Here is a 24536-nt window from a genome sequence, read left to right on the forward strand (position 1 = left end):
GTTTGAGGTTTTTTTTGTAGTGGGCGGGGGGGGGGGTGTTGCGTACGTTACATGAAAATACTATACCTCTTTATAGAAGGGGTTTGAGCATCCATAGATTTTGGTATCCAAGGGCATCTTAGGACCAGCCCCCGTGGATAATGGATACCAAGGACAACTGTATTAAGCAAGGGGTCCTGACTGAGTCTTCAGTCAGTTTACAAATGTCCATCAAGCACCAGTGGTGGGCCAGGCACGAGAGAAATAGCAGGAAACCAGCTAACATCTCTCCCCTTCATGAAGGAGACAGCTAAGAAACGGAACAGGCAGTAAACAAACAAATACCCACAAGACAGCTATTAGCCAGGGGTCTCCCAGTGTGGACTCCAGAAGCTCAGCATTACCTTAAGCCCCACCCAAGACCTACTGAGTCAGAAACCCAGCAGTGGGGCCCAGTAATCTGTGTGTGAGGCCCCAGATGATTGCACACATGTCCCTGCTTGTGATATACAGTGACAAACCTGTGATTGGGAGTAACTGTGGCATTGTTTTAGACAGGGTAGTGAGGGGAGGGCTCCTTAAGGTGTTGGCATCGGAACTGAGCTGAAGCCTGGAAGAAGAGAATGAGCCAGCAACATGAAGAGCCAGAGGACAATCCCAAAAAGAGGGGACAGCAAGTGCAAAGGCCCCGAGGTGGGGAAGAGCCTTTGAGAGAGAGAAAGGAGGCCAACGCAGTCTATGAAGACTGGAGCATCCTACACCGTGAGCGGGTCTGAAAGTCATCCCGGATCATAGACAACCCTGGGATGTTGGGACAGTCCTGGAGCCTTTGAATTCCCTAAAATGGGAAGGAGAACACTATTGAGCTTGCTCTCACTGCGCTGTTCTGAGAATGGTGGACCAAACAGCATTTGAAAGAGCAAAACACCAGGTTCAAGTGGGAATTATCACAATTACGGCCATCGACTGGGGAGGCAGCCACTGTACCCAGCCTCCCGCAGTGAGGAGACAATAGACCTTAGGCTGGTGCCACCTGCTCCCTGGCCTCTGCCTGTTCTCTGAAGCCAAATAGGACCAAGATAATCCCAGTAAGAGAATCTGCCTAGGGGGTCTGACTCCTGGACCCTACTCTGCTGGTCAATCTGGTCAATCTAAGAGGGCTCCTGGCTTCCTGAAGACTTTGTGTTTTACTCTGCTGCCTGTAAACCCTGCCCAGGCAGGGACGGGGCTCGCATAGAAGCAGGTCATCTGCCATTGACAAAGTCAGAGCCCAGTTCATCCCCCACTGGGGCCCCTTTCTCAGAGCCTCAGCAAAGTGCACACCTCTGCTTGGGCTTAAGGGAGGTCTTCGAGCTGAGCCCTGAGAACATGGAGGTGCTATGGTTGGGAAGCAGCTGTGCGGTAAGCTCTAGAGCCACGACCAAATGCAGAATCATGCCTCAAGTGTAAAGACCCTGACTCTAAGAGCTGGCTGTCTCCAGTACTCACCTTCACCTGGCTGTCACAGCACCTGCCCATCCTGAGTGGTCAGGGAGGGAGGAGGCCTTAGAGACTGAGGTCCAGCCCCTCGCTCTGGGACAGGAAGACAAGGTCCCAGAAAGAAGGGACAAGGGACTAGGGCACCCCTATCCCACAAGCTGGCTGGAGGGCTGCGGTTAAACCCCGACCCCCACTGGCTGAGCCTCTAAACCTCCAGAATGTCCTCCTCTCACTTCTGATGTAAAAATCCTACTCAGTCCTCTGAAGAGTCACTGAAGACCAGCACGGCCACTCCCAAAGGAACCCACGCTCCTCTGAACACCCCGTGGCACCAGGTGCTCGCTCTCTCACCCATCACATCTCACGCTCCGAATCCTGGAAAGATTCTGATTAGTTACATGCACGGCCCCTCCACCCCCTCCAAACGCGCACAGCCAGAGACTCCAGGGCAGGGCTGAGTCTTGTTCATGCTTAGCACTTGGCAGGGTCTGACACAGAGAAGGGCTCCATGGATATCTGCTTAGTCAAATGGCGGCACAGCTGTGTAACACCTGTCCTGCTGGGAAGCTTCTGCCACCACTCGAGCCAGGGCTCGCCGATTGCCAAGAGTCTAGTTTTGCTGGTCTGATGTCACTGGGCCCCGCAATTTCTACCAACCCACCCAGCTCCTGCCAAGAGACCATGAACTCCTCAGGATACTGGCGGTGCCTGATTGATCCTGTCGTACAATCGATTTCTCTTTCTCATTTGAATTCTTCACATACAATTCACCGTGTGTGGCTTCTCCACTCATTCAGCAAATACTTCTCAGACTTGAGAAACGCAATGGTGAGCAAGACAGGACGTTCCCTCTGGGCAGAAAGAGGTTTAACAGTTGAAATCGTCCACTGACCACAGCTGCAGAGTGTGTGCCAGAGGAGAAGGTGGGATGCTGTGGTCACTTCTAAATTCTCCCTGAGTCCATCAGTCACCCAAGCAGTCCCGCCCCCTCACGCTTCATCCTAGTTACAGCATCCCAGCAGGACAGACACCTCTCACTTATCTCAGATGCAGAAAACAGATGACTCGCCTTTGTCCCCAACAGGAATGAAGCAGGGGCTCAGGGGCTGGGTGTGTGTGTGTGTGTGTGTGTGTGTGTTTGCAATGTTTCATACAATCTTCCTCAAATCATGACCACCCCCCCTTCCCATGGGAACTGTGGAAGATGCCAATTTCATGCCGATTCCGGATGCGAAGTCTGTTCTGTCTGACCTCATTGACTCCTGGGGGACGTGTAAAGACCTGTGAAATATGTGGAGCTCATAAATCAGCTCTGGCTGGATTTCTGCAAATGTTTCGGCTTGAAGGAGAGTCAGACAGCACTGCAGAGCCCCAGCAGGACCGCCTCTCCAGCCCCAACCCGCCCGCCGTCTCCAAAGGCCATGGATGCTGGCTGCCTGGGGCAGGGCCCAGCTTTGGCTGTCCCCATCTCCCCTCTGGCCCAGTTCTGAAAAGCTGGAGGGAAATGAGAGGTCAGTCCTTGACATCTTGTCTGCCGTCTGAGGCTCTCTGGAGGGAAGGAATCCTGTGAATGTCCTTTCTCTGCCAGCCCCCAAGGAGGTGGCCCTAAGACCCTTCCCCAGGCATGCACCTCTGCTTCCAAGACAAACATGAACCTCAGGGTGGCTGTGGGGCTCCCAGGGTGTCAAAGGCATGTGATTTAAGGAATGGTGCCTTCTGGAATTGTGTGAGGAACTGGCCCTGGCTGGGGTTGGACCCCTGGGAGCCAGTGTCACCCCTGACAAGGAACAGGGCCCTGGCTTAGGGGCGTAAAGTGCACCTGTCCCCACAGACTGCCCTTAGGAGAGGACAGTAGAGGTGGGTTTCTCTGCAAGTTTACCTGGCCCAAAGCTTCCTTCCCATCAGCCCCTTAGCTAGGCTCTGTGTACATCTGCATTCAACACTCACGGTGTGTTAGCGGTGCCCAGCGCCATGCCAAGTGTGGGAGAGAGTCACTGACCATTCGGTCATCGTGTCCCTCTCAGCATCCAGCACGGAGTGAGAGGTCAGCAGTGGGTGCACTTTAAGCGAGGGGTGCGAAACCGAGTGAGGAAAGGGGTAAAGATCCCCTCTCATCCAGCTGAGTTCCATGGTGCCTCTATCCTCCTTCATTCATTATTTAACCATGGACAGTCACTTACTGAGAGCTCACCCTTCCAGACCTGTGGACCGACAGTGGACGCTGATGCAGTGTCTGTGTTCCAGAAATTACCCTGCTAGGCACCCCCTTCGTACTTCCCTGACTCCCCCCGTCTGCCTCTCCAGATAAGAGCACGTGGGCACCTGCCTGACCTCACCTTGGTGCACACACCTGGGGCCGCTGGGAAAGCCCAGCCTTCCTGCCCACAAGTTCAAGGCTGGTTGCTGGGAGGAGGCTGAGTGACGAGGGCCTGGCCCAGCCCACCAGCACTCCCCAGTCAGCCTGCTGGGCCACGACACTGGGGCTGGTGTGGCCCAGGTATCCAGAACGACTGGCAGCCCAAGGGAGAGGAGAAGGAAGGTGCCCAAGTTATTCAGCAACACTCCCAGAGGCTAAAAGGGCCCCAGAGAAGCCTCTAAAGCTGCCTCTGTGGGATCTGAGCAAAGACACTACAACATGCCTGCTTTACCACAGGTAGCACACACAGGTGGTCCCGTGAGGGTGTACCGCCTAGTGATGCCAACGCCATCTCAGTTCGTGAAAGGACATGCTATGATGGTCACACGTGACAAAACCAACTAAGGATGCGTTTCTCAGAAGCTGTCCCTGTATCCCCGCAGCTGGACTGTACCCCACATGTGATCCCAAACTGAAGGGGGGTTCTGCTCCCCGTCCTTCCCCTCAACTCTCCCTTCCCCAAACTCCCCGCTGGGTAAGCAGCCATCAGGCACCTGCCACATGTCTGACCTCACAACCTTGAATGGGCAGACACTCCCAAGACGTGAAGCAAACAGTCGCTGCTCTTAGGATTAAAGAGCCTGCAGGTTCCAGGAGGGCACTAGTAGGAGAGATGGCGCCATTGTTAGGGAGTTCAGCCTGGAGCCTGGACCATCGAACACGTGGAATATACCCTGTGCTCAGCCTCAAAACAACCCCACAAGCTGAGAATCAGGATCCAGTCTTGTTGATGGAACACTCTGAGCCACACAGCTGCACAACAACATGGGAGCCTAACACCCTCGCTCCCTCCACCAGCTCATGCTTCTCTCTCTCCTCCCTCCAAAATCGGCTGCTCACTCCAGCTCCTTTGGAAAAAGAGACTCACTTGAGCCTCTATTCTAACTTGAGTCTATCCAATGATAGTGACATGAAGCTGTCCTCAGCAACATCAGATCCACTGACTCACGCATGTTCTCCAGAAAGCAAATGCCTTGAGTTCACATGGTATTTTTACCTCTTTATTTCATTCCTCATAGCACAGATGGCTCCCAATTTACTGTTTCTAGCATCATGGCTGGGGTGCCAGCGGGGTCGCAGGTACCCTGAGGGCACCATTCACACAAGCAGGAGGAGAGCCGTGGAGCAACGGTACAGAAGCTACAAATTCATGTTCAGAACATATTTGAATGATTTGACTCTAGAGCTCGCCAGTGGTGTATTCAGTCCGCTTACAGCAAAATGATGTTTGGGGTGCTGGGGCAGTATAGCTCAGTGGCAGAGCACCTGACTCACACATATGAGGCACTAGGTTCAATACTCAGCATCACATAAAAATAAATGAATAAAGATATTGTGTCCATCTGCAACTAAAATATATGTGTGTGTGTGAGAGAGAGATTGAGATATGTGTGTGTGTGTGTGTGGTGTGTGTGTATTTGAAAAGAAATCTGCAATGAACCTCGACGGCAAAAGAGAAGCAGCAGTCCTGGCCTCTGCTTCAGCACATCCTGACCATTTCAAACTGAAATTTCGCATCACTGTTCATTATGTTGGCAACTGCCCTAGGACTCTCAGTAGGAACCGTGATAGTATCAACAAGAGAGCCAGATAATTTACCTATCTCATTGAATGAATTATTTTGAAATATCCTTCATGCTTATCACTACCTCAAAATTGTACAAAATGTTAGGTCTGTTGCCTGAAGGCGCTGCCTGAAGCCATACATGGTGGCACCCCATAAATCCCAGCTACTTGGGAGTCGGAGGTAGGAGGATCACTTGAGCCCAGGAATTCAGGACCATCCTGGACAACATAGCAAGACCCTCATCCCTAAAAATTTAAAAATAAAAAAGAAGCATTGATCCTCTTTAAGAAGCATCATAACATGCACTTCCCACTAATTTAAATAAAATGTGGATAAATAGGCTACTGGGCACCGCTCTGGTGTCTGAGACTACTCACACCCTGGAAGGAAAGGGGCCTCCTGACCTCCAGCAGGCACTCTCTGCAGACCGGGTAATGCGTCCACTTTTCCAGAATCATCAGAGGTAGAACTGAAAGGTCCTGCTGTCTAAAGAACCACCTTCCACCCCTCCTCTCACGACACCACCTGCTTTTCACACACAACTCGCTAATTCCAGAGTGGACTATAATTAGAAGAGGCATATGAGACGGGAGCCAGGAGAAACCTGCAGTTCATTGAGAAAGTTCCCATGCTGGGCACCCGGCAGTGGCCCACGGCACAAAGGCACTGCAGCTGGGCACTCCCCTAGTGGACTCCACCCAGCACTGAGATCAGTCAGTGCAGCGGCCTCGCCACCGGCCAGTGTTGGTGAGTGCAGCCCGCTGCAGCTGGAGCAGGAGGGCCTGTCTCGTGAAGGGAAAGTTGGCATGGTCCCAGCTGAAGACGTCATGGAGCAGATGGGCTGAGCCATGCAGCCTGAGCAATCCAGGTGAGGAGGAGTTACCAGAAAATCCAGACTGTCTGGACACAAAAATGATGTCCCCTAAAGACTGGGAAGATTTAGTGTAGTAGAACATTCTGGAGCTGGAGGGGAACTTGAAAAATCACTGGTCCAGGGAATTTTGTGTGTGTGCCATGAACGTGCCTTGCAGATAGATGAAGCCCATGGACAGACCCCCCCCCCCAGAATGATGTTCTCAAGAGTGTGAAGTAAAATTCATAGGTTACAAAGGAAACCTACTCTAGGGAGAGACAGCTATCAAAATATCTTAGAAAGCAAATGTGTGATATAGTATACATGTGTGATTATCTCTCTCTTTCTCTCTCTCTCTCTCTCTCTATATATATATATATATATGCACACATATAGACATACATACATTTCTTCAGTGCATTCAATCACAAAATTAGGCAGCAGACCTAACATTTTCTATAATTTTGAGGTAGTGATAAGCATGAAAGATATTTCAAAATAATTCATACAATGTGATAGGTAAATTATCTGGCTCTCTTGTTGATACTATCACGGTTCCTACTGAGAGTCCTAGGGCAGTTGCCAACATAATGAACAGTGATGCGAAATTTCAGTTCAAAGTTAATGGGGAAAATACGAAAATAAACCCCCTGAATTATATCTACAGACCCCAGACTAAGAACCCTCATATAATACTATCACTTCTTTTTATAGATAAGACTACTTAGGCCAGAGAGACCAAGTGACTTTCATAATGGCACATAGCTAGTAAACAGTAAGTCTAGAATCAAAGGGCAGTTTCTACACCTGTTTTATCTGTTCCCTTTACCGCTCCAGCATGCTGCCTGTGCTTAGGTTTAAAATAATTCCTTTTGGGTTTTTGTTTTTTTAAACAAAAGTAATACATTCTTCCAACAAATTCAAGCAATACAGGAATTCCATTTAAAAACAACGTTTCTACCTCTCGTTAAACGAAGTCCTACCTGATGATATATGGACAGACTAAGGTCTTGAACTCTAAGTGTGATCCCTGGACCAACAGCATCCTGTCAGTTGGGAGCTGTGAGAAACGCAGAGCTGGGACCCCAGACCCCTCCAGTGGGAATCTGCATTTCCTCTTGGTCAACTTCCTGGAGTCTTTCTCTGCTGAGCGCTCCTTGGAAACACAGACTAGTCTCAACTGCTACTGCCCAAGTATGGCAAGACTCCAGCCCTCGACCCCTGCAAGACAGGCCCTGTTGAAGCCACTTCCTGGGGGAAAGAATAGACACCAGAAGAACAGGACTAGGGCTTTGAAGAGGCAGGATAACAGGAGTAGGAGACGCCCTAATGGGATGAGGGAAAAAATGGAAACAATAAGGCTAATAATTAATTTGTGAAGCCCTCACCATGATCCCATGGAGGTCAGCAGTGTTAGCCCTGTTTACAGATAAAAAAACGGAGGCTAAGAGAGGGTGAGCCACTGCTCAGGTCCCAGCCCACGACAGGAAACACTGAAGCAAGAAGGGGAAACCTGGGTGGTGGCCACGCATGAACAAGCTTGCCAGGGCCAGTGCAAGGACAACTGAGCCCCCGTCTCAGGCCTGGGTCCCATTTTCTTTGGGGCCTGCTGGGTTGCAGAGACCTCAACAGCTTAAAAAACCAACCCTGGGGCTCCATGCATTGTCCTCAGGGGTGAGCCTGGTGCTTGGGTTTCAAGTTACAGCTCAAGCTGGAAGCCAGGACAGAGAATATGGAAAGAAGAAAAGTGGAGGCCTGTTCTTCCCTTCTTTGTCTAACCACAGCCCTACCCCACGGGGCCTGAGGTTTCTCCGTGCTCTTGGCTTTGTCTTATCCACTCAGAACAAATGCCACATTGGACCGACTTCCCATGGATTTGTTTCCCAACTTAAATAAACCCAAGCTTTACTGGCATCTTGGAAGCAGATTCTCAGCGAATTCTCCTCAAGGCTTGGGGGGCAGGAGTGGGGGTGCTGCAAAGGTGGGTATGTTCTCAGCTCCGTTTTAGGTCATTTTAAAGGTTTTAAAACATTTGGCCATCAGTACATTGTCAGACCCTATGAATCTTTCCATGTTGTCATCTCAAGATCACAGCAGCCTCCTCCGAGAATCCTTCCAGTTAGCATTTCCTGGGTGATTCCCTGCAGACACTGGGCAAAGCGTTTTCTTGCATTACCTGTGAGGAAATGTTATACCCATTTCACAGATAAAGAAACACAGCCCCAGGTCTTAATAGGGAGGAAGCAACCAAACCAAGGTCAGACTCAAGACCTGACTTCCAAGTTCCAGCCCCCTCCACCCGAGGAGCCTTCCCATCTCTTCCTCTTCTGGTGCCATCTTAGGAATTTAGTGCCACCTTAGATTGTACCATACCGCCTTCCTTGACCACAGCTCTTAAGAGAGCACTACGGCATCCCTCTTTGTGCCTAGGCCAGGGCCTGCCACCATCGAGGTGTTGTGTGAATATCCATTGACTAAATATTGGCCGTCTGTCAGGAAAAATAACCCTAGAGAAAGCCTCAGACTGACTCCAACCATCTTCCAAATGATCTGTGTGTGTTACCCTCAGCCTGCTTGGACGCCCTGATCAGCAACAACGACAACAAATTTTCAGACCAAATGGGAAAATAAAGATACTGCTTGAAATTTTGCAAATGGCCAGAGGAATCTCTTCGGTCCCTGCTGAGGCCTGGCTCTAGCAAAAAGGCTGCTTCCTTAGCTGCAAAGCAGCTCATGGGCCTTCCTGGGGGAGTGCCTAAGTCTGCCCCTGAGCCAAGCTGGTTAGCAAAGCCAGGACTTGGAATGTCCACCCAGAGAGATGACAGCTGAGCCCCAGAGGGGATAAGCAGGCAGGGACAAGAGGCAGCCACTCAGGGACTGGGTCTGGGGGTGGCGTATTAGAAGAGGAAGGATTCTGAGTGGGGATTCAAATCTGGGACATCCCAGGCTCTCAGACACAGCTTCTCAGACCTTCCACACGAACCCGCTGAGCCCTCGCCATCCTTCTCCCAGATGGCTACGCAGCCAGCCCAGAACTCTGTGTGTTTTGGCTTTTGCCTTTATCTGGGTCCTGGTTGGTGACACTTCCCTCCTGCAGCCCTTTCCTTCTTGCCAGTTAGTCATGCCTGTCTGGCTTCCCAGTTGGAGAATCTGGTCACCAGATCTCCTAAGGGTTGAAAATCCGAGGGAGACATTCCAACCAGCCATGAATCCCATCACTCTTGTAGCGTTGAGCACCCTCAAGCCAAGATACCATTTTCCTTAATGATACAAAATGTTCTTGGCTTATGGATTGTGATTCTTGGGTCACTGTTTCCTGTTTGCAAACGTGTCACAAGTGACCCAGTTTTGTATCTAGGGGCGTGGGGACTCGAACCTAAGGTCAAACTTTGCTCTAGAAGGAGCAGGGTCTAGTTATCTCCAAAGTGGAATCCAAAACAACAAAATCAAGAAGGAAACTTCTAGCTGGGGGCGGTGGCACATGCCTGTAATCCCAGCGGCTCCGGAGGCTGAGACAGGGGGATCGTGAGTTCAAAGCCAGCCTCAGCAACAGTGAGGTGCTAAGCAACTCAGTGAGACCTTCTCCAAATAAAATACAAAGTAGAGCTGGGGATGTGGCTCAGTGGTCGAGTGCCCCTGAGTTTAATTCCGGGTACCCATCCCCCCTGCAAAAAAAGAAGGAAACCTTGAGACATGGGGACCCAGGGCTCTGCCTAACCTGCAAACCTGTGGGAATAGGGCTCACTCTATTGTGGACACAGGGCAGTAGAGTGAGCCCTGTTTTTTGAAAGTGGGTCTGAAATTTAGCAAAAGTGAGCCAGAGGGAGAGGGTGTCCTTCTGCTTCCTCATTGCAGACTCTCTCATACTTTATGAGAAGAAACCCAGGAATGGTAAAGGCAAGAGACCAAGAACCCTGCCTAGAAATGTTCACCAAACACTCAACTGGGTTGGATCAAGTTTCTCAACCTATTACCAGCTTACAGAAAAATAAGGGGTGCAGAAATAGATTAGATCATTTACAGACCATCTCAAGAGCACCCTTAGCCAAACCCCACTGTAGGAGATTCTCCAAACAACAACCGGCGTCCTCAACAAGGACGTGACAGGGGAGCAGGCAGAGGGGACAATATCCAGAGACCTGGCAACAAGGACCCCGGTGGATTTGGGGTCTGATTTGATCAAGTCAAAAGAATAAAGACATCAGTGAGACAACCAGGGAAATCTGCCCGCCACCCAGATGTTTAAGGATGAAAAAAGGGTGACTGCCGGCTTGCCTAGGTGTGGTAATGGTATTGTGGGTTTTGAGGGAGTATTTAAGGTATTTTTGTAAAGAATCTTTTATCCTGTAGAGATAATTCTGGAATAGTTAAGGATGGAATGATATGGTGTCTGGTATCTGCTTTAAATTAAAGCACTAAGTGGAAGGTAAAGAAGAAAGGAAATTGTGCTTATGTGGATCACCACTGAACTTGGGTGGTAAATAGGTAAATGTTCATTAGATTCTCACTACTTTCGTCCAGTCTTAACAGAACAAAAATTTTCATGAAAAAAAAAAAAAAGCAAAAATCTTGCTGTTAATTCTGGCTTCAGTACTGGCTCTGTGAGTGTCCTTGAATGAGATTTTACTCCATTGAGCCTCCGTTTTCTCACCCAGAGCCTGACCCCAGGTTCAGATCCAGGCTCAGACCCTTACTTACTGGGTGACCTTATGTAGGTTTCTTAACTTCTCTGTGCTTTGATTTCCTCTTGGGTACAAGTAAAATAAAGGCTCCACCTCGTCAGTGGTTCTGAGGACTAAGTGTGTTGGTTCTGAGGATCCTAGACACGAAGACTGTGCATGTATGTGTCTGGGTCTTACTAGGGCTGCTATTGCTGTTGCTATTTATTATTTTTGTCATGATAAAGAGCAGATTCCTCTGGAGATACCCTCCTCTCCGAGAGCAAACAAGGCTCCAGAAATGGTTCCTGGTTCTCCCAACTTCCCCGTTGCTGGTCTAATGCTTCTTCCACAGTTTCTCTCTCTGGACAGTGACAATTCTGGACAACCCTTGTTGTCTTTCCCCCACAATCTCCTTTCATCTTCCAGCCTGTTCCCAGGCCTCTTCTCTCCCATCCAGTCCTGGAAGGAAGAGCCGATAGAGAGAACTTTCCTTCCCACCCTTCTCCGGCTCTTGACCCCCTGACGCCACCTCTTACAATGCCCAGAGGGACCTCAGTGGGCCGGTTTGAAAGCCCTCTGTAAACCAGGAAACGGTGGGGTGGAGTGCAGGGAAGTCAGAATGAACTCGGGACTTATGAATACATAATGCTGAACTTTCTGGAAATGGATGGGCCTGGTGCCAGTCCTCACTAGGGTTCCTAGATTGTATTCTTCTTACAAAAGGGCCATTATGAAGGCTCTGCATCTCCCGTGTGACAGGTTCCGAGCCACCAATGGTATGACGTCACAGGGACCAGGAGATGAATAGGTAGCCCAGCCACATGCTCATTGTCCAGGGCCTTGGAACCCTGGGAGGAGGTGTGTGGGTGGCAGGCGGACATTCCTGGGAGCCCCAGGACAGAAAATGGGTTGGTGGGATGGCCCAACACATAAACCAGAACTGCCTGCCCCACGACCACCCCCCAAGCTGGAATGTCCAGAAAGTGTCAGCCCCGGCTTGCCCTCCTCCACCTGCACACATGCAGGGGCTGGTGACTCTGCAGATGTGGCCCCAGTGATGTCCTTCTGGAAGAGCAGCATCCCCTCCCCCACTGTCTCTCTCTGCTTGTCTTTGGGACCCTTTCTTTTCCACCGATGGGAAAGGTCCTATCATCTAGTCAGGAAGCTGCAGACTGGTCGTCAGAGCAGCTGGACTCACGTTCTAACTTGCTGGAGTCCATGTTTGTCTTCTCATAAAACGAAGAGACTGGAATTAAAGGTTGTTGAAAAGTCCCTTCCGGTTAGGATGGTCTCTTGCTCTGTTGCATGTTGGAAGTAAGTATGGAGCCATCTTCTCCACCAAGGCTGAAGAGTGCCAGCTGACCATGTCCCCACACTCCTGCCCTTCATACACTCGACTCCTCAAGGTCAAGCTCACCTCCCTATCCCCTCCACCTGCACCTCTGCCCTCTCTCTCACACACCTTGCCCTTGGAGACCAGTGAGAATGCAGAAGTTTGGGTTTAGATATACTTAATTTTCCCTTGGCGCTCTGAAGGGTGCTTGTTTGCACAATACTTACATGTATTCAAATGGCCACGCACAGTCATTCACATGGACACACTGAGGACATTATAAATTCATCAACACAGTCTAATGATTGGGCTCAGCCCAGCCCTCCAGAGCCCTGAAACCAACACAGATCTCATGAGGGAGACTAATGATTTCCCACAGTTTGAGGGCATAGGGAGGAACTATTAGAAGTTCAACTCACATTTATTTTTATCACATTCTTTTATGTGTTCTATGTCTTGCATGTGCTTTCTAGATCTCAAACCATATGGTATAACAAGTATGTCTGTCATTTATAAATGTGCCTATAACAGGGGTCCAGGGTCAAAAAGAGGTAGCATATGAGTGCATGATCCAACAAGTTGGAGCCTTCACTACAGTCCACTTCCCAAAGCTGGAGGAAATTACAAGGTTTTAGACTGACCACAGCCAAGGGGACCAGGGAGCATCCCAGGTAACTCCTCCAAGGCTGCACTGACCAACACACCCAAGACTCTGTAGGGCACTGGTCACACCCTTGGCAACTCCCCTGGGGCTCCTGGCATATATGTCCACTTCCTCCCAGAGTTCCCATTAGTGAGGCTTCCTCAGGCCACAGGAACCTTGGTGCCACCCAAGGAACCCACTTTCTTCCCAGAAACAGGTGGTGTGTTGTCCCTCAGGACTTCTATTGTAGGAGTCCATCAGAGTTCTGGCCCTTTCTAGAACTCTCTGGGATTCACTTACTAAGGTTGAACAAATATATTTGTTATTTAGTTGAGAAAATATGAGCTTGACCTTAAAATATATAGGAAATAGGAAGGAAGGAAGGAAGGGAGGAAGGAAAAAGAAAAAAGAAACCGGCTCTCTGGAAAACTGTGAAGCCAGCCAGGCTGAGCTCCCCAGGGAGAGGACCCAGAGACACAGGCTGCTGGAATAAGCCAAGTCTGTGGAACAGGCCACTGTTGTACGAGCACTTTGCATGGTAGCCAATGCCCCCGGGGTAGACTCACTGCAGGCAGACGGTGCCTTCAGGAAAGCGAGACAGAGAGAACGGAGAGACGCGACACTCACCCACACACTGGTTGCCTTCGTCCATCTGGTATCCAAAGCGGCACACGAGAGGCCTTGAAATCGTGGGGTAGTTTGAAGCTGATACCGGTGGGGCAGCCGCTGGGTATGGACCCGAGTAGGGGGTTGAATAGGGATTCGAGTAGGGCCCTCGGTACACCGGGTTTGTTCGGGGGATGCATAAATACCCGCCATTCTGGTTAACACACATCATGTCACCTCGGCAGGCCTCGGGGATGGTCCGGCATTCATCAATATCTGCAAAGGCCACAGAAAGGCCAAGCATTAGTAGCCCCCCCTCCACAGTGTTCGTGGAACTTTTGTTTTATGTTTTGCATTGCTGGGGATTGAACTCAGGGCCTCATACATGCTAAGCAAATGCTCTACCCCTGAGCTACATCCTCAGTCCTCACAGTATTTAAGCACAGCTTTGTACCAAGTTTGATGCAAAGAACCCCAAACACACCTCCCCAGCTCTCTTTGCAGGCAGGTGCTCCCAATTGCTGGCTGGATTGAATCAGATCATGATTTCAACCTTACCTACAAAAACCTATACTAGCACTGTCTTCAGACTTTTCTTTAAATGAACCCACATTTGAAACTCAAATTTCTTTTTTAAATTCTACATGATTACAGAAATTAAAAAAAAAACTCTCCCAATTAGCACAAACAGAAGGTAACAGTAAAGTACTGAGGTTGTGGCTCAGTGGTAGAGAGCTTGCCTAGCATGTGTGAGGCACTGGATTCAATTATTAGCACCACAAATAAAACGTGAATAAAAATAAAATCCATAAACATCTAAAAAATATTTTTAAAAAAAGAAGAAGGTAACAGTAAAAATAAAAATATAACCATTAGAATAGTGTTTATCTGTGGATATAAAACATGTTAGGTAATCTCGTCAGCGCACACTACACTCTGAAATCATGGGGATGAACCAGTGAATTGTCCCCACTTCTATTCCACATAACAGCCAAGCAGGAGAGAAAGAGGTTTGCATTAAGAAAGACCAGGCTTGGGCTGGGGTTGTGGCTCAGCGGTAGAGCACTTGCCTCACATGCACAAGGCCCTGGGTTCGATCCTCAGCACCACGTAAAAATAAAATAAATAAGTGAAATAAAGGTATTGTGTCCAACTATAACTAAAAAATAAATATTTAAAAAAAAAAAAAGAAAGACCAGGCTTGACTCCAGGTGTAGTGGCGCACACCTATAATCCCAGTAGCTCTGGAGGCTGAGGATGGGGGATCCTAAGCTCAAGGCCAGACTTAGCACATTAGTAACAAAAATAAAAAGAAAGACAAGTCTTGGCTGAGAGCCTGTGACAGATCTAGAAAGCTCAGTCTCGCTATTTATTGATTGATTGATTGATTGGTCCCAGGGATTGAACCCAGAGGTGCTTAACCACTGAGCCACATTCCCAACCTTTTTTATTTTTTATTCAGAGACAGGGTTTGTCTAAGTTGCTTAGGGCTTCACTAAATTGCTAAGGCTGACTTTGAACTTGTGATCCTCCTGCCCCAGCTTCCCAAGTTGCTGGGATTTCAGGTGTGAGTCACTGCACCAGCCTAATGTTGAAGTAAGCTCCCCTGGTGCAGTAAACAGGGCCCACTTCCAGCCAGGCTGGTGCTCAGCTTGCCATTCCTAGAAGGGGAGAGGTGGTTTTCTTAAATCAGCCTTACTATGGAGAGGCCAGGGAATATCTGGACTTTGCTTCCATAGGCTGGGCCCTGTCACCAGCTTTGGAATCTGTTCCATATGGGACCAGAGACTGGATTCTGACAGCTTGCCCCACCATCCCACCTGAGAAACCTGTGCCAACTCTCACCTCAGGAAGGGGGAATGCTGAGGCTCAGCATGCAACAGTTAAAACAGGTGGGCCCTAAAAGAGGGCTGCTGCTCCCTCTTTGTCCCTTGGAACACCGTTAAATCCAAGTGTGGCACTTTAAATCCAAGTGTAAGCTAGATTTCCCAGGGCAGGTTTTATTCCTCCATCCTCAACCTCTTTCAAGCTGTGCACAGGTTAGCCAATGTGAGCTCAGGGAAGACACAGATTTGGCCCAAGTCAAATATAAGCCAAACACTGCACACGGAAGGGGAAAGGCAAGACAGGGGCTGCCTTATTCTTGTCATGCAGCCTGCTCTCCATTCACAGCACCCTGTTCTACACTGTGAATGTCCTTCCCACCCCAGGCCCTGTCTTAAGCTGCTCCTTCCCCCTGGAATGCCATCTCGCAGATCCTATTCATCCATCAATACCCAATTCCAATGGGACTCCACCACTCTTTGTGAGCCACACAGAGAGTCACCCCTCCTCTTCTTTCGCATGGTCCATTGCTTTTGTCTCCATAACCTATCTCACTATTTTATTCCACTAACCTATCTCAGTGTTCTCAGTGTCTGTCTAGATGGTCTAGACACTAGACGGTCTGCTAAAGAAGCACCCCCTGGAAGGGCCTCGTCCTAATCCTTGGAACCTGGGAATGTGCTAGGTTATGTGGCAAACGGGAATTAAAGTAGCAGATGAAATTAAGGTTGCTAATCAGCTAACCTGCAGATGGGGAGCTTATCCTGGATTATGGGGGACCCAGTGGAATCACATGAGTCCTTGAAAGTAGAAGAAAAGGCAGAGGAACTGGTCAGAGAGATGCTACAACAGAAAAGGCAGCAGAATGAGAGGCAGTGGATGCCACGTGCTGACTTTGAGGATGGAGGAGGGAGCCACAAGCCAAGGAGTCAGGGCAGCTTCTAGAAGCCACAAAGGCCCTCAGCTAACAGCCAGCCAGGAAGCAATACCTCCGTCCTACAGCCACAAGAAAGTGAATCTGCCAACAACCTCATGAGCAAGGAAATAGGGAACCCCTCAAGCCCTAGTTGTACCTGGTGGTACTTGGTAGCCCTGTGGACCAATGTTGGGCTTTTCCCAGGTGGAATGCTGAGATCATAAATTTTTGCAATCTTAGCAGCCACCTGTGGTGGTCCCTCATTACCACTGCCCTGGGAAACCAAGATGGATGGAAAGCTCTCGGAGGACAGAGCCCAGTTCTTTGAGCTCTCACAGTGCTCCACCGGGGCTCGACACCAAGAAAGCAACTAATAAAAGGGCGTCATTGACCTCCATCATTTCCTGTCACCGTGTTCTTCCATGGCAAGGCAAATAAAGGTTTGACAATTGCCAACAACATCTGAGAAAGAAAACGGGCCTGCAATTGATCTGTTACCAAAGGTTCCCACCCGGGTGAGGGGTCTGCGGTGACACCTACCTAAACACTGTCCTGTCTGGCGATCCAGGTCAAAGCCGTTGGTGCACTGCTGCTGCAGGAAGGAAGAAACGGGCAAGGTCATTTCACTTCTTCTTTTTTTTTTTAGTTATTGATGAACCTTTATTTATCTGTTTATCTGAGGTGCTGAGAATGGAACCCAGGACCTCACACATGCTAGGCAAGTGCTCTACCACTGAGCTACAACCCCAGCCCCTCACTTTTTTTTTTTTTTACTATGGAAGATGCATTGCAGAGTGTTTGGGAAATGGATCTAAGAAGAAAGACATTCACGACACCAACACCTGCATCATAACCACTTATAATCATTTTATATTTTAACACTGCTTTTTTTTTTTTTTTTTGGACCAGAGATTGAACTTGGGAGCACTTGACCACTGAGCTCTACCCCAAGTCCTTTTTATATTTTATTCCGAGACAGGGTCTCACTAAGCTGCTGAGGCTGGCCTTGATCTAGCAAACCTGCCTCAGCCTCCAGAGTCGCTGGGATTACAGGTGTGACCACCCTATACTTAGCTTTATTTTTAAACTCCCTGCACTATCTCTTCATAACCCCCACTTTTAGCAGATAGTTACTGGGCTTTTCAATGCTCTAGCTATGAAGAGCAATAAAGCTCACATCTGATATGTGTGATAGCATGCCCTGCCTTCACCCCCTTCCTGGACAGGAATCAAATTGTTTTTTAAGGGCAACTCTTTTTTTAGGTGCTGTTTAACTTCTACCTCCCAGAGTCCAATATAAATCCTTTGTCACCTGTGAAATCCTCTTCCTAATTCTCAGTCCTGGACAGATAGATAATAAAAGCGACATGGCAAATGTGATGCATTTTCTAAGAAAAGTAGGGTTGGGAGAATTCCTCCATTTCAGTCTCAGCAAAGGAATTACACATCGATGCTCCCAGAAAGAAATACAGCTCTACAAAACCCGAGGATTGTGGGTTTCATATACAACTTGAGCTATAACTTTATGCACTTGGAAAACAAACAAACAAAAAAAGATTGGGGCAGAGAGTCAGAGGGTCCTTCAGGAAACCCCCAAAGCCTGACATTTTATAGGGATAAACCAAGGGGCAAGAGTTTGACTGTGGGAGCTCCCACCCCAGGCCTGCCCTCCAGTTTCAGGGGTAGGGCTTCCCCAAGCTATAGTTGACTTGTGGGTGATGGGTTTGGCCTACACTCCTGGAGAGTTAGGTGTCCCAAGGCCTTGGGTCAAGGAAGTAGAACAGAAGAGCCAGGAGGCTGTGCTAGGGAGCACAGGAGCCGGGGTTCCAGCCTACTCTCAGCTCAGCGCTGAGGGGCTCAACCCTGCTGTTCTACGCAGCTTCAAATCCTCACTCTAGACCCAACTTGCTGCACAAATTGTGCCCCACTTTCTGCATCTGGAAAATGGGAATGATCCTACTTACTTACAAGTGTTTGTAAAGAGTAAATATTTTAATGTACGAAAAGTTCCTAAGCCATAGTAAATAGAGTCCTGTGATTACTGTCCTCTCTGGGCCTACGTGTCTCCATCTATGCCCCACGAGGCTAGATTAGAAGACTCTAAGGTCCCTTTGAGATCTAAAATTCTTTGTTCTTTTTCCCAAGACCCTCCTCATCCCCAGGAACTCCAAATTCTTCTTTTTTTGTTTGTGCAAAAAACTTATTTTTTTTTTTTGTTTGTGGTGCATTTGAGGCAAGCACTTTACCACTGAGCTACACACCTAGCCCTGCTTCAAATATGAATATGAAAGGGAAAAATATTGTCCTCCCTGCCCGCAGCCCCTCTGCACTGCTTCCAGATGGGGGCTTCTCTCGTTTCTTTCCTGAGCCAGAGACACAAGGGCAACTCTGAGTTTTTAAAAGGGATCTGCTCACATTGCTCAAGGGCTGATACATCTGGGTCTTTCCCTCCCATGACTTCTCCCAGCCCCTCACCCTGACCTACCCTCACCTGCCTGCTCCTCATTCCTCTCAGGGGTCCAGCATAAGGGTGCTCTCCCAGGTTTGGGGCTGAATCACCTAACAAGGCACGTGGGGATAACACTGCACTTAACCTCGACTCCTCCTCTAGTCTCCTCTAGGAGGATGCAAAAATGGAGGCAAACACGGACCCTCACGCTGCAGGTGGGATCCCCAGGGCACAATCCTCCTGAAGCACTAGGGCCCATTGTAGGTTTTGACAGGGAAGATAAGGAGGCTCTCTGAGGGACATAATTGAGGTGATCCAATTCTTAGAATGGGAGTCAGGATTCTGAGCTCTAATCCCAGCCCTGCCTCTTAGAAACTACATTCCTGGGGCCAATGGCAGCTTCTCTGGGTCCCAGCTACAATCTCAATACAGTGAAGAGCTCCAATTAGGTCAGTGAAAACTCCCTCCCACCACCTTAGTCTAGGATTCTAAAATGCATGACTGGACTCCCTCATCCTAGTTTTTTTTAATACATTTCTGGATAACTTTAAAAAAAAAAATCTTACCTGTGCATTCCCAGGACATGGAAGACAGAGAGCCAGGAGGATGGAAACAGTGAGTATCCTATGGAAGGAGAGAAATTGCAAGTAAATCCCAAGATATAAATGGGTCCGAAGGGACTATGGGTCTCCCACTCCCCTGATGTTATGATGGTGACTTCTCCAAGTGCTCGTATGGGGGAGAAGGGACACACTCTGGAGAGGCCAAGGAGGCTTCCAGATACCCTAACCCTAATCCCAAATAGAAGTTGGCCTCCCCCACTTGCTTCGTGTATCAGGATAATAAGTTGGGTCACACTGTTATTGTGTGTGAGGTGCTGGAGATGGAACCCAGGGTCTTGTACATGCTAGGCAAGCGCTTTCCTACTGCCCCTAGATCACACTTTCTTAATGAATGCTGCTTCTGAAAAGAAAGAAAGTTTAAAAAAAATGTTACTGTGAGACTCACAATGCATTGACCAGTTGAGTTTTGAACGTCTCATTCTGAGCTAGCTAGGTAGTCAATAAGCCGTTATAAGCCATGATGCCCACAGACCACAACGGAAGGAGAGCAAAGTGGGAATGCGAGGCACTTTGAGTTCCACTGAAGAAAGGGGTCACAGAAGTCACCTAATCACAGCTTTGAGCCCTTTGTCCACACACATGAGAATCCCCCTGGTCAACAGATGGCTTGATGATCCAGTCCCCCAGTGCCAGTCCCACGGTGTGAACTGCAGGAACTGCCACACCAGCAGGCCCCCGCGGAAGAAGGACTGGGGGACAAAGGGGAAGAGCTCAGAAACCACAGGTCAGGTCAATGCTGTCACCCACAAGCCACAAAACCTCAGTGCCTACCTGAAGTCTGACCCTTCATCACTCCCAAGCTTTGCTTTTTTCTTTCCTTCTTTCTTCTTTTTTTTTTTTTTTTTTTTTTTTTTACAGTGTTGGGGCTTGAACCCAGGGCCTTGCACGGGCTAGGTAAGGGCTCTACTATACTGAGCTATATCTCTAGTCCACAAGCTTTTTTCTGATAAAACTGCGATCACCAATGTGGCTTAAAAGTCTGAGCTGGGTGCAGTGGCACATGCCTGTAATCCCAGGGATTCAGGAGGCTGAAGCAGGAGAACCACAAGTTCAAAGGCAACCTCAGCAATTTAGCGAGGCCCTAAGCAACTTAGCAAGTCCCTGTCTCAAATTAAAAAATAAAAAGGGTTGGGGATGTTGTTCAATGGTTAAGTATCCCTGGGTTCAATCCCTAGTACAAACAAACAACAAACAAAAACCTGTCTGTATCACTTCACACCCATTAAGATGGTTATTAGGAAAAAAAGAAAACAACTAAAAATAACAAGTGAGAGCAAGAATATAGGGAAATTGAAACCCTGTGCAGTGTTGGAGAAATGGTGCAGCCACTGTGGAAAAGAGTGTGATAGTTCCACCCCAAATTAAACAAAAACTACCACATTATGCAGCAACTCTACTCCTGGGTACACACGCAAAAGAACTAAAAGCAGGGATTCAACAGACACTTGCACACCGATGTTCACAGCAGCATTACTCACAATAGCCAAAAAGTGGGCACAATTCAAATGTCCATGGCGGATGAATGGCTAAGCAAAATGTAGATAGGTGTATGTATGTGTACATACATGTGTACACATGTGAACATTCATGCACACACAAGGAATATTATTCAGACTTAAAAGGGAAGGAAATTCTGAAACACAATACAACATAGGCAAACCTTGAGGACATTAAGCAAAATATGCCACTCATTAAGAAAAAAAGACAAATACTGTACAATTCCACTTACATGAGGTACCTAGAGTTGCCAAATGCATAGAGAAAAGTAGGATGGATGGTAGTTGCCAGGGCCAGGAGAAGTGGAAAGAGGAAATTATTGCTAATGGGTAGAGTCTCAGCCTGCAAGATGAAAAGAGTTCTGGAGTCTGGCTGTACGGTACAGTGAATGCTCAGAACACTACTGAACGGGCTACTTCAAATGGTTACATGGAATACAGAATCCATGCAAATGTACAGCTTTATTAAGGGCTATCATTATTCTGTTCGAATAGCGATTTGTCTGAGCAACTACTGTCTGCAGCAAGCACATTAGGCAGAGGAGCTACAAAACTGTGACCTGGTTGCTCCCCAGGTGAGCTGATAGGGGATCTACAGGAATCCACTGGTAAGAGCACTGATAGAAATATGCACTGGGTGCCATGAAGCCAGGCTGGGGGAGGGGCGGGAAGGTCAGGGAAGACTTCCCTAAGGGACTGATCTTGAAGCCATCTTCTAGGACAGTGGACCTGGCTGGTGATCTGTAACTGCCCAAGTGCATCACCACTATGTAATCCCTCCCTTAACAGAACGAGTGCTGGATAGATTACAAAACTCACCCACATCCTCGACATATGGTTCATGTGAAGCAGCAACTCTGGGTGCTCAGACAGCCAGAGTTAAGGTGACATCCAGAAAGAACAGAGTCCCAATATGGTACTAAATGCAAGTCTACTTCCTTCATCTTGTCCCCAATCCAAAGAATAAAGACCCTGAGCAGCCACAAATTTTTACTTCACCTAAGAGCCTGTGTCAGCCAGGTTCTAGAACACTGGAGACAGTTCTGACCTTATAAAGTACAGAGCCAAATCCTAGGGCTTTTTGATATTTGCAATGGCCAGATTTATATCTGGAAGGAATGAAAGAACAATAACAAATTTATTTTCCAGTCTGTATATTATGAATTTCAATGTTTTCCTGTTTCTTCACATGAAGTTTCCTTTTGGGTGGTTATAAAATCCTGTCTCGTTTATGTTGGAGACAGAACAGGCTGACTGCATGCAGTGAACTTCAAGAGCTAGTGGAAAAGGCGTGCTAACCCCGCCCCTCCCCTACTCCTGCTCTCCATTCCCTTTGGCTGGAGGCAGCACCGGGAAGGTCCAACACCAAAGAGCCACAGCTGGGTCCTGGGGGCCAAATAAGCTCCAGGCTAATGAAGAGGGTTTCCAAAATGAAATAGTACCCAAGCACTGCTGCTCCCACAGCGTCACAAATAGCTGCACCTTGTCATGAAAAACCCTAGAAAACGCCAAAAAAAATGAACTAACCACAGTTAATGCTGGAAAGGGAAAAGGAATAAATGCCCAAACTGGTCCCAGGAACTTTCAAAATCAGGTGGGTCCACCCATTTTGTGCCCCATCCTAAAATATGAGGAAAGCTGGGAGACCAAGGGAATATCAGGACTGCCTGTCATTGAACCGCTGGTCCCAAGCCAGGATGACATTATCACAGCTTCGTTTTCAGCATGCAAACACACACACTAACACACCCATACAAGGTTAATTTATGCAAAACAGCTATGTTTTCAAGAGTTGGCCAGAGAAACACTGTGCAGATGTCATGTAGATAAAGTTCTGCAAGACTTAAGGATTACTTGACTGGAAGTGCAATTTCCGCAAAGAATAACAAAACATTTGCTTACATGTATCTCTGTCTGCTGTCCCCACTTTTCATTGGTTCAAAACTTCTGGGTCCCATGCCCTTTGTGGATCCCACACAGACATAGAGCAAATTCAGCCCGCGATGTTCAGCCAGTCGATTTTGCTTGTCCAACAGCCGAGGCAGCAAAGCAATGGCTAGGGAACTAGGAATCGTTCTCCCAAGTTTAAAAGATATATAGGATGTAAAAAAAAAAAAAAAACTGTGCACCAATTTGCCGCCCTTACAGAAAAGAACGAAGAAATTAAGCACTGAGCTTTCTGCAGACCTCTCTCTCTGAGGCTGACTTCTGAAACTGTGAGAAAGTCCCCACTCCCAAACGAAGGCTTCAAGATGGAAATTACAGAGGCGCAGCTTTTTATAATTAACAATATCATTGCATCACTGGCTAATGCCTTTTCCAATACCCTGACACAGCCTGAATCTCCGCCACAGCCATTTTCCACCCATCAGGTTTTTAGTAAGGTTTCCAGACCCTGGAGAAAGAAAGCCCGGCGCCGAGAACCTACCTTTTAAATCCTGGCATGTCCAAGATGCGCGAGGAGAAGAGGCAAAGGGGGAGAGAAAGCTCCCAGGCGGGACCCTCGGAGGAGTTCTGCGCTGCGGCTGCGCTGGGCCGGAGGGGCTCGCGGGGATTTTATTCCAGAGGGGCCCAGCGAGTGATGGAGAGGGCAGGGGGACAGCCTGGGTGCTCCGAGCCACTGGAGAGCCCTCGGAGCAGGCACCTGGTTTCGCTTAGCCCTCTTCAGTAATTCAGCATTAAACCAATTGGAGGAGGAATGTTAAAAATGAACACTTCATTTTCTAAGTATGTTAAACAATGCAAATGGGGCCTCAGTCTGGACACAGCTGGTTCAGATTACAGCGCTCACCAACTGGCTAGACTCCTCACAACAATCTTGGGGCGTCTGCCAGGGCCAAGTGCTCGGCGCTGGGAGGAGAGCCCGGTCCCGGCCGCACTGGGCTGCGAGCACCTCGGCTGGAGGCGCTGGGCGGGCAAGTGCAGGGGCGTGGGCCGGGGAGGCCTCCGCTTCCCACCCGGGGCGGGGCGCGCGGGAGGGGGTGGCGCGCCCGGCTGGGCTGCGTGGCACCAGGACCCTCAGGGACGCGATCGCGCTGGGACAAGAGTGACTTGCGCTCACGACACTCGCAGTTGCAGGGACTAGAAACGTAGAATTGATTGGGAAACCAGAACCTATGAAGCCAAGGTTTGGGGCGAAGGGTGGGAGGGGGTGGGGAAGAGGAGGAGGCTGGAATCCCGCGGATGCTCACTTCAGGCCCCGACGGTAACCAGGACACCGTTTTTTCCGGGTCCTCGTCCCTGGATTCCTTCTAGCATTTTCTGGCTGTAATTAAAAAGTGTCCCTTGGCTTGAAAGTGACTTTGACAAGTGGAAAGGTGTTTTGCAAAAGAGGAGTGGGGGAAAGCGGGATGATGAACAACACCCAAGTCCTGTAGTGGAGGTGTCAAACTATTTTTTTCTTTCTTTTTTTCGAAATTTGGAACCTTTTCATTAAATGAAATTGGACCAAGAACACTCTAGGAAAGACACAAGTGGACTGGTGGTGGTCCAAGCCCTTTTTACTCATCTCCACTTTCTCCTGGACTCCTCAAAACCCTAACTAACAGCAAGCACACAGCTCCTCTCCATCTACCCCAACTCTGTGCCGCAGGAATCTCCTCTACTTTATTACAAGTGGGGATCGTGGGGGTTTGGTAATTTCCTCGCGGTCACACAGATATTCCTTAATACCACTGGGCCTTCTGAGTCT

At 48.7% G+C, this 24536-nt stretch overlaps 1 protein-coding gene across 4 annotated transcripts in view; it reads right to left on the reverse strand.

Moving 5' to 3' along the window:
* Fbln5 (fibulin 5) overlaps window positions 1-23760 on the reverse strand; it is a 73905-nt gene extending 50145 nt beyond the window's left edge. The window contains exons 1-4 of one of the 4 annotated variants that reach the window (XM_048799212.1): window positions 23274-23760; window positions 19293-19350; window positions 16818-16866; window positions 13559-13813 (exon numbers count right to left, since the gene is read on the reverse strand). In XM_048799212.1, coding sequence (XP_048655169.1) covers window positions 13559-13813; window positions 16818-16866; window positions 19293-19350; window positions 23274-23290 — 379 coding nt within the window. In that variant the 5' untranslated portion in view covers window positions 23291-23760. Of the gene's footprint in view, window positions 1-13558; window positions 13814-16817; window positions 16870-19292; window positions 19351-22747; window positions 22949-23273 lie in introns of those variants that run through there. The other 3 variants (XM_015494841.2, XM_048799211.1, XM_048799209.1) reach the window with 3 other exon arrangements.
* Between the last annotated feature and the right edge of the window lie 776 nt (window positions 23761-24536).

The sequence above is a fragment of the Marmota marmota genome, unplaced genomic scaffold, assembly GCF_001458135.2.
Source record: "Marmota marmota marmota unplaced genomic scaffold, marMar, whole genome shotgun sequence".
NCBI classification, from domain to species: domain Eukaryota; kingdom Metazoa; phylum Chordata; class Mammalia; order Rodentia; family Sciuridae; genus Marmota; species Marmota marmota.